Source organism: Cynocephalus volans, chromosome 2, assembly GCF_027409185.1.
Source record: "Cynocephalus volans isolate mCynVol1 chromosome 2, mCynVol1.pri, whole genome shotgun sequence".
Classification (NCBI taxonomy): Eukaryota; Metazoa; Chordata; class Mammalia; order Dermoptera; family Cynocephalidae; genus Cynocephalus; species Cynocephalus volans.
The window spans coordinates 189,729,876-189,745,657 of NC_084461.1; the positions used below are offsets into that span (position 1 = coordinate 189,729,876).

The 15,782-nt window shown below is 39.5% G+C and overlaps 1 protein-coding gene across 1 annotated transcript in view; it reads left to right on the top strand.

Annotated features, from left to right (window-relative positions):
• The first annotated feature begins 1,696 nt into the window (after positions 1–1,696).
• The window catches only part of PTPN11 (protein tyrosine phosphatase non-receptor type 11), an 84,631-nt gene continuing 70,545 nt past the window's right edge, over positions 1,697–15,782 (top strand). The window contains exon 1 of the mRNA XM_063085332.1: positions 1,697–1,910. Within this exon, the coding sequence (XP_062941402.1) occupies positions 1,897–1,910 (14 nt within the window). The 5' untranslated portion in view covers positions 1,697–1,896. The remainder of the gene's footprint in view (positions 1,911–15,782) is intronic.

Here is a 15,782-nt window from a genome sequence, read left to right on the forward strand (position 1 = left end):
GGGAGTGACATGATTAGATCTGTATTCTAGAAAGATCATTCTACCTGCAGAGTGTACAGAACGTAGGACAGGCTAGGAAGGTAATGGTCCCCGCACTCAAAGAGCTTATAGTTTACTTTGGAAAAAAGACAAATGATAACCAGTATTTATCAAGTGCTTACTTGCTTACTTTTCCAGGCACTGTTCTAGGTACTTCACAAACCTACCTAGGGGGTAGGTAGTATTTTGATCCCCACTTAACAGAGGAGGAAACTGAGATGCAGAGGAGTCAAGTGACTTGCCTATGGACACCCAGGCAGGAAGGTCAAGAACATAACCCCACATGATCTGCCTCTTAGATTTATGGTGAAGGGGCTGGCTGTTTGCTTAGCTGGTTAGAGCATGGTGCTGATAATACCAAGATCCATGGTTTGATCCCTGTGCTGGCCAACTGGCAAAAAAATAAATAATATAAAAAGATTTATGATGGAATGTATTAAGTTCTAAGCTAGGGTAGGTGTCTTGGTAACCATCTAACTTGAACTGGGAGAATCAGGCAAGGCTTCCTGTCCCAGAGGAAGTGGCTTCTAGTCTGAGAAGCAAAAACTAGAGTTCACGTGGGGGGAGGTCAGTAAGTCATCTTCTTAGTGAAGCCTTCGCTAAAGTACCCTATTTAAAATGTTAATAGTCACATCTTCCCTTGTCTTTTCTCCATAGCCCCTTTTTACCTCATGTAGCATATATATAAAAATTATATATATATAAATTTAAAATTCATTTTTATAGAAAAAAAATAAATATATATTTTGTTGTTTTGGCTGCTGGCTGGTATGGGGATCTGAACCCTTGACCCTGGAGTTATCGGCACCGTGCTCTAAACAAGTGAGCTGACCAGCCAGCCCTATATTTACACACACACACACACACACACACAGTATTTAAAACTTATCTGAATTACACACACACACACACACACACACACAGTATTTAAAACTTATCTGAATTACACACACACACACACACAGTATTTAAAACTTATCTGAATTACACACACACACACACACACACACACACACACACAGTATTTAAAACTTATCTGAATTACTCTAGCTTCTCCTATGAGAACACGGGGATTTCTGTAGTTTTTGTTCACTGTTATATCCCCATAGTATAAAACAGTGCCTAGCAGGAAGAAAACACTCAACAGATGCTGCATTATAATAACAATTTGCAATTATAAAGCACTTACTATATAGGCAAGGCCCAGTTCTAAGCATTTTGCATGTTTAATCTCCACAATAACCCTATTAAGAAAATACAATTACCATCTTTATTTTATAGAAATGAAGGAATGAAGGAAACTGAGGCTCAGAGAAATTAACTTTCCCAAGGTTACACAGTGGAGCGGCGATTTGTGGAACGAAATGAATGACTCGATTTGGAAGTAAGCGCGGGGATGGCATTGACACCGCGAGAACAGATGCAATCGGTCCGTGGGGGCGTACAAATGAGCACGCAACTCACACACTAAAGACAAGGTTTAAAGGAGGAAGTTCCCCGAGGTTGCTTGGGGAACTGCGCAGCGGTGGCTCTACTGAACCACCGAACTGCCATTACCAGCCGCTGTTCAGTCCCCGGCAGAAGGGAAGCAGGAAGTGGCCGCGAGCGTCGCGTGGGGGTGACGTCACGGTGGCGCCGGCGGCGAAGGGCGGGGGAGGAGGAGGAGCGAGCCGGGTTGGGGGGCGGCTGCACAGTCTCCGGGATCCCTAGTCCTGGAGGGGGGTCTGCGCGCGGCCGGCTGGCACTGCCCCCCGTCCGGTCCCGAGCAGGCCTCCCTCGGGCCAGCCCGATGTGACCGGGCCCAGCGGAGCCTGAGCAAGGAGCGGGTCCGTCGCGGAGCCGGAGGTCGGGAGGAACATGACATCGCGGAGGTGAGGATCCCCAAGGGGCCTGGCCCGAGCCTAGTGCCGGCTCCCGCCGTGTTGGGTCAGCCCCGCCCGGGAGGGGGCGCTTCGGCCGGGCTTCGGACTCTCGCCCAGGATGGGGGGGGCAGGTTCCTTCCCATCCCCCTTGTCTTCTCGGGGACGGGGGCCCGGCCCCATCGCGCCCCCACCCCTTGGGTCCCCATTCATTTCCTGCCTCCCCGAGTTCCGGCTACCGCAGTACCGGGGATGCCGGTCAGGACGGGGGCAGGTAGAACCGCCGGGGGAACAGCGGACGCCAGCGGCCCGGCTCGGCGCCGCATTCCTGACCCATTGCCTCATGAGAATTGCCTCATGGTGATTCTGAAATAACCCCGCTCACTTGGGGAGGCTCCTCGGGACACGGGAAGGGAAAAGCGCGGGGCCAGGCCCCCCACGGCTGAACCGCGCTGGGTCACTGCCACTCGCGCACATTTGGGGACTTCACCCAGGACCCCCGACCCTTTTATATGCACCTTTGCATCTCCTTCCCCCCCCCACCTCTCACGTGCCACAGATGGAAAAACTGACTGTATCTGCAGCCACTAGAAGTATTTCCTTCCTCTGCGATCTTCGCTTTGGGAGGTGGGAGGGAAGGGAGCTGTATCCAGTCATTTAATCCTTCACTATAGCCTTAAAAGTCGGATAATTTTAATGGTACCCGTTTTACAGATGTAGAAACTGAGGCTCAGAAGTAACATGTTAGTAAATGACAGGATTTGAAACCAAGGGTAAGAAGAATGATTAGGAAGTTAATGAGGTCCTCTGAAAGTTCAGGATAGTACTACTACTAATAGCTAACATTGATTTAGCTCTTGCTTTAAGCCAAACACATTTAATCTTAACAACTCTATCAGGTCGCTACTATTATCTCCGTTCTAAAAGTGAATAAACTGAGTTTCAGAAGTTAAGCAAGTTGCCTAATGTCACTCAGCTAATAAGTGGTGGAGCCAGAATCCCCACTGATAATCACCATGTTGCTGCTATTATTTGATAACTATTGCTAATCATTTGTAAGGCTTAATTTTGTTATCAAACAGTAGTGTGACCTTTTGTTTTCAGATAATAATCCTACATAAGACCCATTGTTTTTTCTTTTCCTTGATTGTCCAGTTATGGTCACTGTCTTAGACATTTGAAAAAACAGTTTCAAGCTGTTGGGTCTATTTGGATGAGACACTTTTCAAAATACCAGGAATGTCTCTTCAAAACACCCCCGCACGTTGTTCATTCATGGACCTGCATCAAAAAAAGGGAGAAAAAAGAAAACTGAAAACTTAGGAAGTGAGTGACTTGGACAGGTCTATTGGTCTTCTGCTTACAGAACTGGGTAATATGTAACTGTATTTGAGCAGAGCAGTATACAGCCTCAAATGTTCTAATTCTTTAGGGAGCTTTTAAATAAAACAGTTGTCTATTCTTTAATCTGTCAAATAGTCATTGAACCCTTTGTTCCTTGTGTCTGCTCTTCCAGACAAGTAAGGATCTGCTGCTGTAGGGAACAAAAAGACTGGGGGCTGGGAGTGGGGAAAGGGTGTTGGTAGTAATAGACCCTACATTGTCCAGCTTGTTAGTTTAGAAGCAGGGAAGTGTGAGCATAGCCAAAGGAGCAAGCGGTAAAGATGACAGTTTGATATGGAGTGATTCCTTCTCCCCTTTGGTCCTGGTATTTCTTACTCACCTGTTACAAAAAAGAAATGTGTTCTACTTAAAAAGTCAAATTATAAACATAACACACATAACTGGGAATTGTTTATTATTTTTTAAATTGTAAGTCCATTTTATTTTTTAGGCAGCTTTATTGAATTATAAATGACATTTAATAAATTGCATATATTAAAGTATACAATTGGATAAGTTTTGACATATATATACATTTCATATATCTTGATCTCTCAAGATAATGAACATATGTATCACCTCTCTTGATGCTTCCTCGTGCCTTTTAGAATCCCTCCTTTGTTCTCAGGCAACCACAGTTGTGCTTTCTGTTACTATATGTTAGCTTGAATTTCCTAGGATTTTTATATAAATGGAATTATATCTGATATGTACTCTTTTGGTCTGGTGTCTTTTTTTGTGTGTGTGGGGGGAGGGTAGCTGGCTGGTAAGGGGATCTGAATCCTTGATCTTGGTGTTAACAGCACCATGCTCTAACCAAGTGAGCTAACTGGCCAGCCCTGGTTTGACTTCTTCTGCTCAGCGTAATTATGCTGAGCTTGTGCCAAATAGTTCATTAATTTTTATTGGTTAGTAGTATTTCATTGTATGGGTATATTGCAGTTTGCTTATCTGTCTACCTGTTGATGGGTATTTGCTTGTTTCCAGGGTTTGGCTATCACAAATAAAAATGCTCTGAACGCTCACATACACGTATTTGTATGGATATGCTTTCATTTGTCTTCGGTAAATACCTACAAATGGGATGGCTGGATAACGTAGGAGGTGTATATTTAACTTTTTCAGAAATTGCCAAACTGTTTTCCAAAGTAGTTCTATACCATTTACATTCCTACCGTAGATCAGAGTTCCTCTATGTCCTGTCCAACACTTGATACCATCAGTCAATCATTTTAGTCTTTTTAATGGATGTGTCAAGGTATCTCATCCTAAAATGACTAATAATGTTGATCTTTTCATGTGCTTATTTGCTGTCTGTTTATCTTCGTTGATGACAACTCTGTTCAAATCTTTTGCCTATTTTTAAAGTTGTTTTCTTATTGATCTTTGAGAGTTCTTCGTATAATCTGAATACAAGTTCTTTAGCAGAATTGCAAATATTTTCTCCTAGTCCGTGGCCTGTCTTTTCATTTTCTTAACGGTGTGTTTTGAAGAGCATAGGTTTTTAATTTTGATCAAGTCCAGTTAATCAATTTTTTTTTAAATGGATCTTGCTCTTAGTATCATTTCTGAGACATCTTTGCTTAACCCAAGGTCTCAAATGTTTTCTCTTTTGTCATATGTAAGTTTTATAGTTTCAGGTTTATGATCCACTTTGAATTAATTTTTGTGAATGGTTTGAGGTGTGGGTACATGTTCTCTTTCTTGCATAAGAATATCCTGTTGGTTCGAGCACCATTTGTTGAAAAGACAATCTATCTCCATTGAATTTGCACCTTTGTTGAAAATCACTTGTCCATTTATGTGTGGTCTACTTCTGGACTCTATTTTGTTCCATTAATCTATTTGTCTATCCTTTTGCCAATAACATGTGGCCTTTTTTTTTTTTTTTAAAGCCTACAGCACCTTGTATTCCCACATGGTCTCACATCCAAGTACTAACCAGGCCTGACCCTGCTTAACTTCTGAGATTAGACAGATCCGGAATGTTCAGGGTGGTATAGCCATAGAGCACATGGTCTTGATTACTGTAGCTTTATAATAAGTCTTGAAGTCAGATAGTGTTAGTTCTCCAGCTTTGTTCTTCTTTTCAAGTTATTTAAACCTAGTATTAATTCATTCAACAAGTACTTATTGAGCCAGCCAGGATAAAGCAGTGAGATAGGCAAAGATTGCTATTGTCATGGCTGAGAAAGAGAGAATAGGCAAACACATGAATAAATAAGACAATTTCAGGTAGTAATAAATGCTGGGAGGGGAGAAAAACCTCACAGAAATGTGAGGATGGGGAGAATGCAGTTAGTTTTGATAGGGAGTTTAAGGAAGTTCTTTCCGAGGAAGTGATCATATGAGCTGCCACCCGAATAACAAGAATTATTATAAAACAAAATTATTATTATTTACCATAAATTAATAATTATTAAAAATTATGATTATTAATGTTTTAAATTAATTATTATAAATTAATAATAATTTTGTTTTGCTTAATTATCAAAATAATTCCCTTTAATTAGTGTCTTTAGGGTTTGGAATTCTGTATGCATTGAGTAATTAAAATGTTGGTATATTCAGTGTACTGATACCTCTCAATATCATAGGCAGGGGTACTAAGGCATTGAGCAATTCAGTGACTCCCCCCTAGGTAATTTAGTGGTGATAATACTGAATTTAGATTTAGTGATTGCTTGTCTGCCCTACTCTGCCCATGTTCAGCTGACAAAACTGCCTGTATTCTCAAGTCTTGCTTCAGCATGTGGTAGGTACATCCTTTACACTAGCTTTTTTTCCTTTGAAAGATAACGTACGATGACTTGAGCTGAGAGGGGCAGAAAACTGAGCTTGTTCTCAGAATGGGGACTTTAGGTTTATCTATTGCAGGTCAAGTACATTTTGTCCTAAGCTCTCCCTAGTGACCATGGTTGTTTACCTCCTGTGGGAATAAATAAACTTGCCCTGCTGAAAAATAACAGTTCTGTGTCTTTCTAATTGAAACTGAGATGTTTTTATTTATTATTATTATGTCCCAATGTAAGGCCAAGTTTTTGGCCAGAGTTGCTTACGTTCAGGGGCCGCTGCTAAGATTACTTACCCTTCTTGTGCATGGTCAGTGTTATGCTTCACGCATGATCCTGGAAAAGCAGAGCCAACTCATGTTTGTAATTTTAACTAGCAGGCCTTGGTGTACTTGTGTTAGGCATCTACAGAACAACAGAGACACTGAGCTTATTCCCCTTTCCTTTGGGAAACACAAACACTTGCCATCAAACGCCAACATTTTTAAGGAAAAGTAAGGCAAATACTGATGTTCGGCAGGTTCTGTGGTGGTTGTGGATTGCAACCAACGGTTTGAGACCCCTGAAATAGATCCAAATGCCCTAAAATGCAGCCCAGTTCAATACTATGGAGGGTTGTGTGCTATTAGCAAACATACATGCACTTTAGTTCTTGACAATATTGAACTATGAAAGATACTATCCGTGTTTGCAGGGATCATTGAATTTAGAGAAGGAGACACACTTTTATGCCAGCGTCAAATGTGTTTGATAAAGCTAGTACCAAAACTGAAATCTGAAATTTATCAGTGTAGAATATACTGTTTAGAATGTATGTATATACAAGGGTACTTCAGAAAGTTTTTTTATTTGCATACTGATATACACACGTACACACTGTGTGTTTATACTTACATATATGATGTGTATATCTGTCTGTGAATACATACACACATACACACATATAATACCTGTTTTAAAGATAATGGACAACAGATCCAAGTCTTTATCATCCCATCGATCCCATCATTTCATCTAATGAAACATCCATTCATTGAAGAATGTTCATGGTGAGATTACTGTGTGCCAGACACTGTGCACTTGGTGTTCCAGCTTGTAGGAAACAACACATGTGAAAGTGCTGAGATGGGGGAGGTCATGGAGTGTTTAAAGAGCATGAGGGAGCATGTGCAGGAGCTTTGAGACTGGGGAGGAATGGGGACTTAACCACTCAGGGATTCTTAAGATCTTCAGTGTCATGTGGACCATGGAGAGGAGTTTGGATTATATTTTAAAAGCAATGCAAAACCGTAGAAGGATGTGACTAGGGGGAGTGACGTGAGCTGGTCTATTTAAAAATATCCCTGTGGCTGCTGTGAAGGAAGGATTGTAGGAGGCAAGTGTAGATTCAGGAAGATCAGACAAGTGACAAGAGAGGCTTTGAAGTAGGGTAAAAGCAGTCTGGAAAGACTTTCTTGGAAGCAGTTCTCTTTTATTGCCTTGTCATCTGTGCAGAGATGTTGACCAATGAAACGCCGTGAAAAGAGAGCAATTTATAAAGACATAGCTATTCACTATCACTGAAAAAGCTGCTTCAACAAGTTTTTTGTAGCTTCTTATTTAGAATGCTTGTCCCTATTGACTGCCTCTCTTTATAACTTATCCTTTTCCTGTAGAATATTAAAATTTAGTTAGAAAGAAGGAATATTCTTGTAATCTAAAAGTACCAAACTATAAACTTTCTCAAGGACAAAGATAATAATTTTTTGGGACCAGCAGGTAAGAAAGATATACCAAGTATCACTTTATATCACATATATATTATCAAATGATATGTGATATGTTTCTTTATATGCAAGAAACTGAAATTAAATTTTGGATTCCTAGTTTGAACTCCCTTCTTAGTATAGCAGCCCTGAGAATAAGTTCCTGAAATTATTGGCTTGCTTGACTGTTTCCCCATATCACTGGGGGAGGGAGATGCATAGATATAACAAAATATTCAGTATTATTGTGTTTTCTTTTTGTTTCATCAGCGTTTTTTTTGTTTTGTTTTGTTTTGTTTTTTTAAACTAACTTGACCTAAGTAAGTTCCTAGCCTCAAAGAGTGAAGCCTTTGCAGACTCTGCATTCGCTAATGAGGGATTTAGATTTTAGTTTCCCAGACAATAGTTTGGGCTTGTAAACTCTTCTTGTTTTTTGTTTTTGGGTGGCTGTCCAGTTTGGGGATTCCAACCCTTTGACCTTGGTGTTATAAAACTGTGCTCTAACCGACTGAGCCAATCAGCCAGCCTGGGTTTGTAAACTCTTGCAGGCAGGTTATGTCTTTTATTTCTTCAAGCCCACTCAGCACAGGGCTCATGTATAGTAGGACTTGAAGCCTGTTTTAGACATTGATTTGTTTTTTTGGAGGTGGTAGCCGGCTGGTACGGGGATCTGAACCCGTGACTTTGGTATTATCAGCACCATCCTCTAACCAAGTGAGCTAACTGGCCAGCCCTGGACATTAATTTGAGGCTCTTTTTCACAATTGCTGGTGTTGTGTGTGTAAGTCTTTCTATGAGACAGGTGGTACCCCCCTGGCCGTATTATGACCTGAGTTCCATAATAAATGTAGATAATGCCAGAAGGTTAGAAGGGATTGTTGGGGTTGGCAGGTTTTTCAGGTGGTAGAATGAGCAAGAGGAAGATGCTTACTTCTCCCTTCTCCATGTGACTGTCTCTAACCCCTTCTGCTCAGTCTTTTTATCCTTCACTCCCATCAAAATTCATTCTGTTCACTGCCATTTATCAAGAGCGTACTGTATACATGGTGAGGACTGGCAATTTGTCTTTGTCTCCTCATCGTATCTGGTCCTACTGTATTAATCACCTTGTTGTTAAACTCAAATGGAGTCATTTCCCCCTCTTTTAGGTAATATAGGTGTAGTTTTTTTTTGTTTGTAGACTAACCCCTACTGAGTCCAGTTTACTCTAGGTAGGAGATAGGGGTTAGAGATGTGTGGTTTCTTTTTTTTTTGTCTCAGTACCTACTGTTACAAGTGATTATAACCCTTGAGGCCAGCCCTATAAAGATTTTCATTAATTCTGCTGTTCTTTTTTACCTTCCCTTACCAACCTCTTAGGGGTTGAATTAACTCAAACTGCTTCTTAGTAGTGATAAGCATGCTGTGGATCACAAAATTGTCAGTGACCAAACGCAAGTATTAAGCATAGAATTGGGAAAAAGGTTTTGGTAATTACAAATGTTTTTTAAAAAAAAATAGCTAAGGAAGGAGAGTTTAAAATGTATTAAAGCTCAAGTAGGTTGAGTTATAGAAGCTTCAATTTCTAATTACATGTTATTTGAAATAATGTAGAGACAGCCCCAGAGACATGAAGCAGTTAAATGTATGAAAAAGCAAAATGGCATATGTCAAATGGCCTGTGTGAAACTGACATAATTATGCATGAGAAGTATGAATCCTGCATGACAACAACAATGAGAACTAATGTTTATTAAGCCCTTACTCTGTCCAGCCTCTGCTAAATGCTGGTTACTAAGTTTCTCCTGAAAATATCACTGTCATCTGTTTACTCTTAATAACAGGATGTGTATAATTATAAGTTGCAAATAGAATAATGTAATTTATTTAATCAAAGGGTGAGGAGACGACCACCTGTCTTATCTTCTGTTGCTTGTCTAGCTGATGGGTGTAGGTGGTGTTTATTCAGCTTCACCTTCAGCAGTGGAAGCTGCTTTTTTAGTGTCTTCCACACCCTTAGCGTCAGCAGATAATCTAAGTGTTATTTCTGTAAACATGCGAAGGTGAGAATACTTGGTTACAGTAAAAAACCGTCTAAATTCAGAGTCCCGCTTTAGAAATTTTTAGAAGTAAATGGAATGTAACGGTTAAAAATTTAATTTCTCAAGTCCACTTTGCACACTGGCACATGGCAGACATTCAGTAAATGTAGCTGTAATTTTAACCAGCCATAATGTATAATAGCCAGTATATTAATTTTTTCTTTCAGAGTCAATTCATAATTGCTGGGAAAAAAGTGTTTGTACTAATATAAGCATAGAGAAATCATCTTTTTAATTTTATAATTTATAAGCTTTTATTTAAATATAAAGTATTATTACTAGTAAAAATGTAAATATCTCTTTTCTCCATCCCCATAATCTCTTGATATTAATTCTCATCTCTGTCTTATTCGCTTTATTTCTGTCATCTCTTTTTAGTACCTACCACAGCCAGCTTCAGGGATAAGGATGGATAACTTACTGATGATATAATTCATGCTGGTTACTCAAGCAAATGCAGTTATCAGATTTTCAAAACAATTTTTACCTTTTTATTTGGAATTAATTTCAAACTTGGAGAAAAGTTACAAGAATAATAGCATAAAGAATACCCATATACATAGAATACCACTTACCCAGAGTCACCAATGTTCATATTTTATCATTCTGTCTTTCTCTCTTAGTCTGTGTGTGTACGTATGTACACATACATGATATTTTATAATTTTTTTCCTGAACATTTGAGTGTAAGTTACATATATCATAGCTCTTTGTCTCTAAATACTTCAGTGTATATTTTCTAAGAATAAGGTTATTCTCTTTAATTCTTAACTTTAGTAAATTTATCATTGATAACAATACCTTTGTCTAATCTCTTGTATTCCAACTGTGTCAGTTGGATAATGTCCTTTATAGCATCTCTCCCCCTCTAGTACAGGATCCAGTTGTATTTAGTTGTTGGTCTCTTTAATCTGGAACATTTTTGCAGCCTTTCTTTGTCTTTTATGACAGTGACCTTTTTAAAAAGGAATATAACCCCCCCCCTTTAAAATAAAAGATTTCTCATTCTGGATTTGTCTGATGTTTTATCATTATTAGATTCAGCATTCTCAACCAGAGTACTAAATAGGTGATGTTGTGCCCTTCTCAGGGTATCAAATCTAGAGGTACATGACGTCCATTGATGATGTTAATTTTGATCACCTTGTCAAGAGTTCATCCACTTTCTCCACTGTATCATTACTGTTTTTTCCCTTGTAACTAATAAGTGATTGATGAGATATTTTAAGACCACATAAATATCCTTCTCCTCTCACAGTGTCTCCCTTGATTCAGCATCCATTGATGATTCTTGCCTTATCCAAGCTTTACTATGATGTTGGCTAATTGCATATAAGAAATTTTTAAAGCTGTGCTTCAGCTTTTAAGCTACAGTAGTAGCGTTTTTTTTTTGGTGGCTGGCCGGTAAGGAGATCCGAACCCTTGACCTTGGTGTTACCAGCACCACACTCTTCCAGGTGAGCTAACTGGCTAGCCCCAGCAGTAGCTTTTTTTCAAAAATAGATCCTGAAATTTTTTACACCCTTTGACATATTTCTTTCCAAATTAAATTGCACATTGAGAAAGCATAAAACTGTGCCTTATCCTCACCTTTTTTCAATCTGAATAATTAGGAAGGGAAGGATAACTTAGTATTTTATGTTTTTCATGCTATGGTAGCTGGGTTTATATAATGTATAGAAAAATGCAACTCATGTTAGTAAATAAAAATACATATATTTTAAAAAGTGTGTATGCTTATTGGCTTTATTGAAGGGGAAAACAAATCCAGAATACGTGTGATTTTTGTTGTTGTTGTTATATGCACTTAATAGAAAAAATTACATTTTCTCCTCATAAATTAAACAAAGCTTAAAACCAACTAGTTTATATTCTATCTACTGTAATCCTGGTAGAATGGTTGTTGACCTTTGTAGAGGTGTTTATGACTTTGGTTCTTTTCTTCTACCAGAACTTTCCAGTTACTCAGAATAAATATAAAGTTCCATTTCTCTCAGTGGGGTTTGTTTAATGGGCTACATGGTGTAGTCTACTTCAGCTGGTTGTCCAGTGGAAAGAACCCTCAGCAGTTATTTTTTTAAGTCTACATATGTTACCATGGTTACCAACACATGCAGGTTTACAAGTGAGGGGCACAGAACAAAACTGGGTGAAGTATTGTCAGGGCAGCAGTGTGGTAACAGTGGCGAAGAGAAATAGCCGAAGAGTTCTTCTCCCTACTTGTGTGTTAACTTAGTTAAAATATCAAAATTTGGTGTTTCCAAATGTGTGGGGAGGCTTTGGGGCAAGTTTTTGGCTTATGCACAGGTACTCTAGGCATTCACTTTCTAAATTCTTATTAAAATAACTGCAGTAACATATAGATGGGGAAAAATACCTTCTCAGTACCACAAATCAGGTAAGAAGTGACTGTGTAGTAAAAACAACTTTTATTTTTGTCAAATAAATTGCTGGTGGGGCCAGTTTGAAGAGAGCCTTTGACAGTTGCTGTCTGCCTCTTCCTCTTGCCTACATGGAAGTGGGAGTCATCTTTTACAGCCTCCTGGTGACAACACCAGGTCAGCGATGTGCCACTCTGTGGATGTGGGAGAGAACAGTGATGGGGTTCACCCCAAGGCTGCTCTCTTCCTTCCCTTCTAGCTTCAAATATTTCAGGAACTGCTACTCCTTGTTAACCCTTTGCTTGGACCTGGGGATGCACTGGTGAAGAAATAGACTTGTCCTCTCCCCTCCTGGAAGTGCCAGTCTAGCCTTTAACCTGGCAATTGTAGAAATGTGTGATTGGACACTATGTTGCATATCACACAGGGGAAGCAGGTAGGGTAATGAGAAGGTAGGCTGGGGGATCTGACTGGTGTCGCCAGAGGGAAAAGCACTTGCAAAGTCACATTTGGCACATTTGAGGAAATCTGAGAGGTCATTAGAGCAGAGAGTCAAGTAGGGGTCACACTTTGCAGGGCCTTGTTAAAATCTGTGACTTTATCAGAAGTACCTGTATTTTCTTCTGGCTAAAAACTATTTAGTTCCACTGGTGAAACTCTTAAGGACTGGTTCTGTGCTAAGCATGTTATATGTATTAATTTATTTCCATCGCACAACAGTGCTGAGTTAAGTTAGTTTCTAAGCATGGCAAAATCTGATAAATTTAACCATGTCAAGGTGAACTTCTGTACGAAAAAAATACCACAAACAGGATAGAAAGGGGAAAAGAAAGCTAAGACAAATATTTGCCACACATATAATAAAGGGTAATTTCCTGGTTCTATCAAGAGCTTCTACAAATGAAGTAGAAAAAAATCCAGTAGGAAATGAGCAATGACAAACTGACAACTCATAGAAAAGGAAAAACAAGTGGCCTGAAAACATGCAAAAGTGCTTAGTCTGACAAAGAAATGCAAACTAAAATGTTATTTTCCATTAATCAGCTAGACGAAGACGAAAAAGTTTGATAATATATGTAGTATGGGCAAAAGTGAGGGAGAACAGGATTGCACACTCAATTTATGGCTGTCTAAACTGGTGCCTTCTTTTGAGGGCAGTTTAGCAATATTTGTCAAAATAAAAAATTGTGTTTTATTTTTTATTTTTTACCAGCCAGCCACCACCAAACAAACATATATATGTATGTGTGTGTATATATATATATGTCTTGACAAAGCAACTTTATTTCTAAAACTTTGATTTATAGATGTAAAAGTGTGTAAAAATGATTGTAAAGGATGTGTTCTGCTGCATTGTTTGTCATAACAAACACCTGAGAATAACATAACTGTCCTATAACAGGGATCAGAGTACAGATAGCACATTCATCCAGTGGAGTGTTGTGTAGCCATTAAAAAGAACGTTCTGATATAGACAGATCTTCAAGTTGTATGTGAAAACATGGGGGTGTAGATCAGGATGATCCCATTTGTGTGTGTGTTGTGTGTGTTTCACACAGGTGGGCATGGAAGGAGTAGCGTGAATGTGCACTTGTACACATACGTATATGTATGTGCATAAGACATTTCTGAAAGATTAAAACCCTGTAGTTCCATTTTTTTTTTTTTTTTTGTCAGCTGGCCGTTATGGGGATTTGAACCTGTGACTTTGGTGTTAGAAGGCTGTGCTCTAACTAATGTAGGTACTTCTGATAAGTGTCCCTGAAAGTCTAAGGGAACCTTAGGCTTTTTCTCTGACTCGCATACCTAGGTGTACTTTCTTTTCTTTTCTTTTTTTTTGGGCAGCTGGCTGGTATGGGGATTGAACCACGGACCTTGGTGTTATCAGCAGCTTGCTCTAATCAACTGAGCTAACTGGCCAGCCCCTATCTGCACTTTTATAATAAATGAATTAAAAAGATTTTAGGAAGTTTATGTTTGTGTTCTTAACAAGATCCAGAAAGAAAATGACTAAAATTTAGAGCAGCCCCCCAAATAGCTGGCTGAGATAAGGAAAGATTAAATAGGAACGAAAACAGGATAGCTAAGTACAAAGATGTTGAGAGAAGCAGTTAGTAGTACACTTGAGGCTGCTATCACAGTGGTAAGGTAGAGGACAAACTTGAGAAATTCCTTTAGAACCTATTTTTAAAAAAGAAAGAAGAGATGACAGTGGCAACAGTAAGGGAGCAGACCAGCAGGTAGATCGTGGGGGCCCAGGCTGGATAACTGGTGGCTTTTTTTTTTTTTTTAAGGTGGCTGGCCAGTATGGGGATCCGAACCCTTTACTTTGGTGTTATAACACCGTGCTCTAACCAACTGAGCTAACTAGCCAGCTTGGCATCATCATTTCGTACCTGGATTATCGCAGAGGCTTTCTGACTGATCTGTGTGCTTCTAGCCTTGCTCTCACTGTAGCTTGAAGGATAATTTAAAAATCTGTCAGATCACATGCTCTTCTGCCCCAAACCATCCAGTACTTTCCCATTTCACAAAAAGTAAAGGCTGGATTTTTTACAGTGTCCTCTGAGATGCTACATGGTCTGGTCCTTCATTACTTCACTGGCTGCATCTCCTTCCCCTCTGTCACTTACCTGATCTCCAGCGTCGTTGGCCTCTTGCATACTTGGGCACATCAAGCATAGTCTGCCCGTGTGCGCTTAATCTTGCTCCTCTCTTTGCCTGGTATGCCCCTCTCCTCTACACCTGAATGTCTCTGTCTCATTCTTTCCTGATCAAATGTAACCTTATCCCCGAAGCCCTCCCCAGCCACCCTGTATAAATAGCATGCACATTACTCTCCCCATACTTCCTGTTCCCCTCACCCTGCTTTATTCCTCTTTGTGGCACTTATCACTGTCTGACATTTTATTTATTTACTTGTTATTTCTTTATTTTCTATCTCCTCCCATTATAAAGAAAGCTTCCTGAGGGCAGAGACTGTTAACTGCTGTGTTCGGCTCTCCAGGTCCTTAATGCATGGTTTGTGACAGCTCTTCACTCTTGCGCCCCTCTCTCCTTCGCTGTTGTACATATTAATTGGGTCAATATTTGTTGAGAAGCCTCTCAAAAGTTCCTCTTTTGTCAGTATCGGGAGTCTAACATTTAACTATTGGTTTATGTTCCTGGGAGCATTTAAAAACATTGAATTAGCCTATAAAGGTCCAGGATAATTTGGTTTTAGGTATTATTCTCATAGCATGGATCTTGGTGACTTTTGGAATCCATGATGGAAATCATCTTGCTGGAAACTAGAGAGGACTCCTCTGAAGCAGATGCTGTCTATGATGGACTTTATCATTTGTGTGTTTTAAAAACATTCTATTTTGAAATTAATTTCAAATTTTTACAGAAGTTGCAAGAATAGTACAAAGAACTTCTTTTTACTTTTCACCCAGATCTACCAGTTAACATTGTACCATATTTGTATATACCATATGTATGTATTTTTTCTGAACCATTA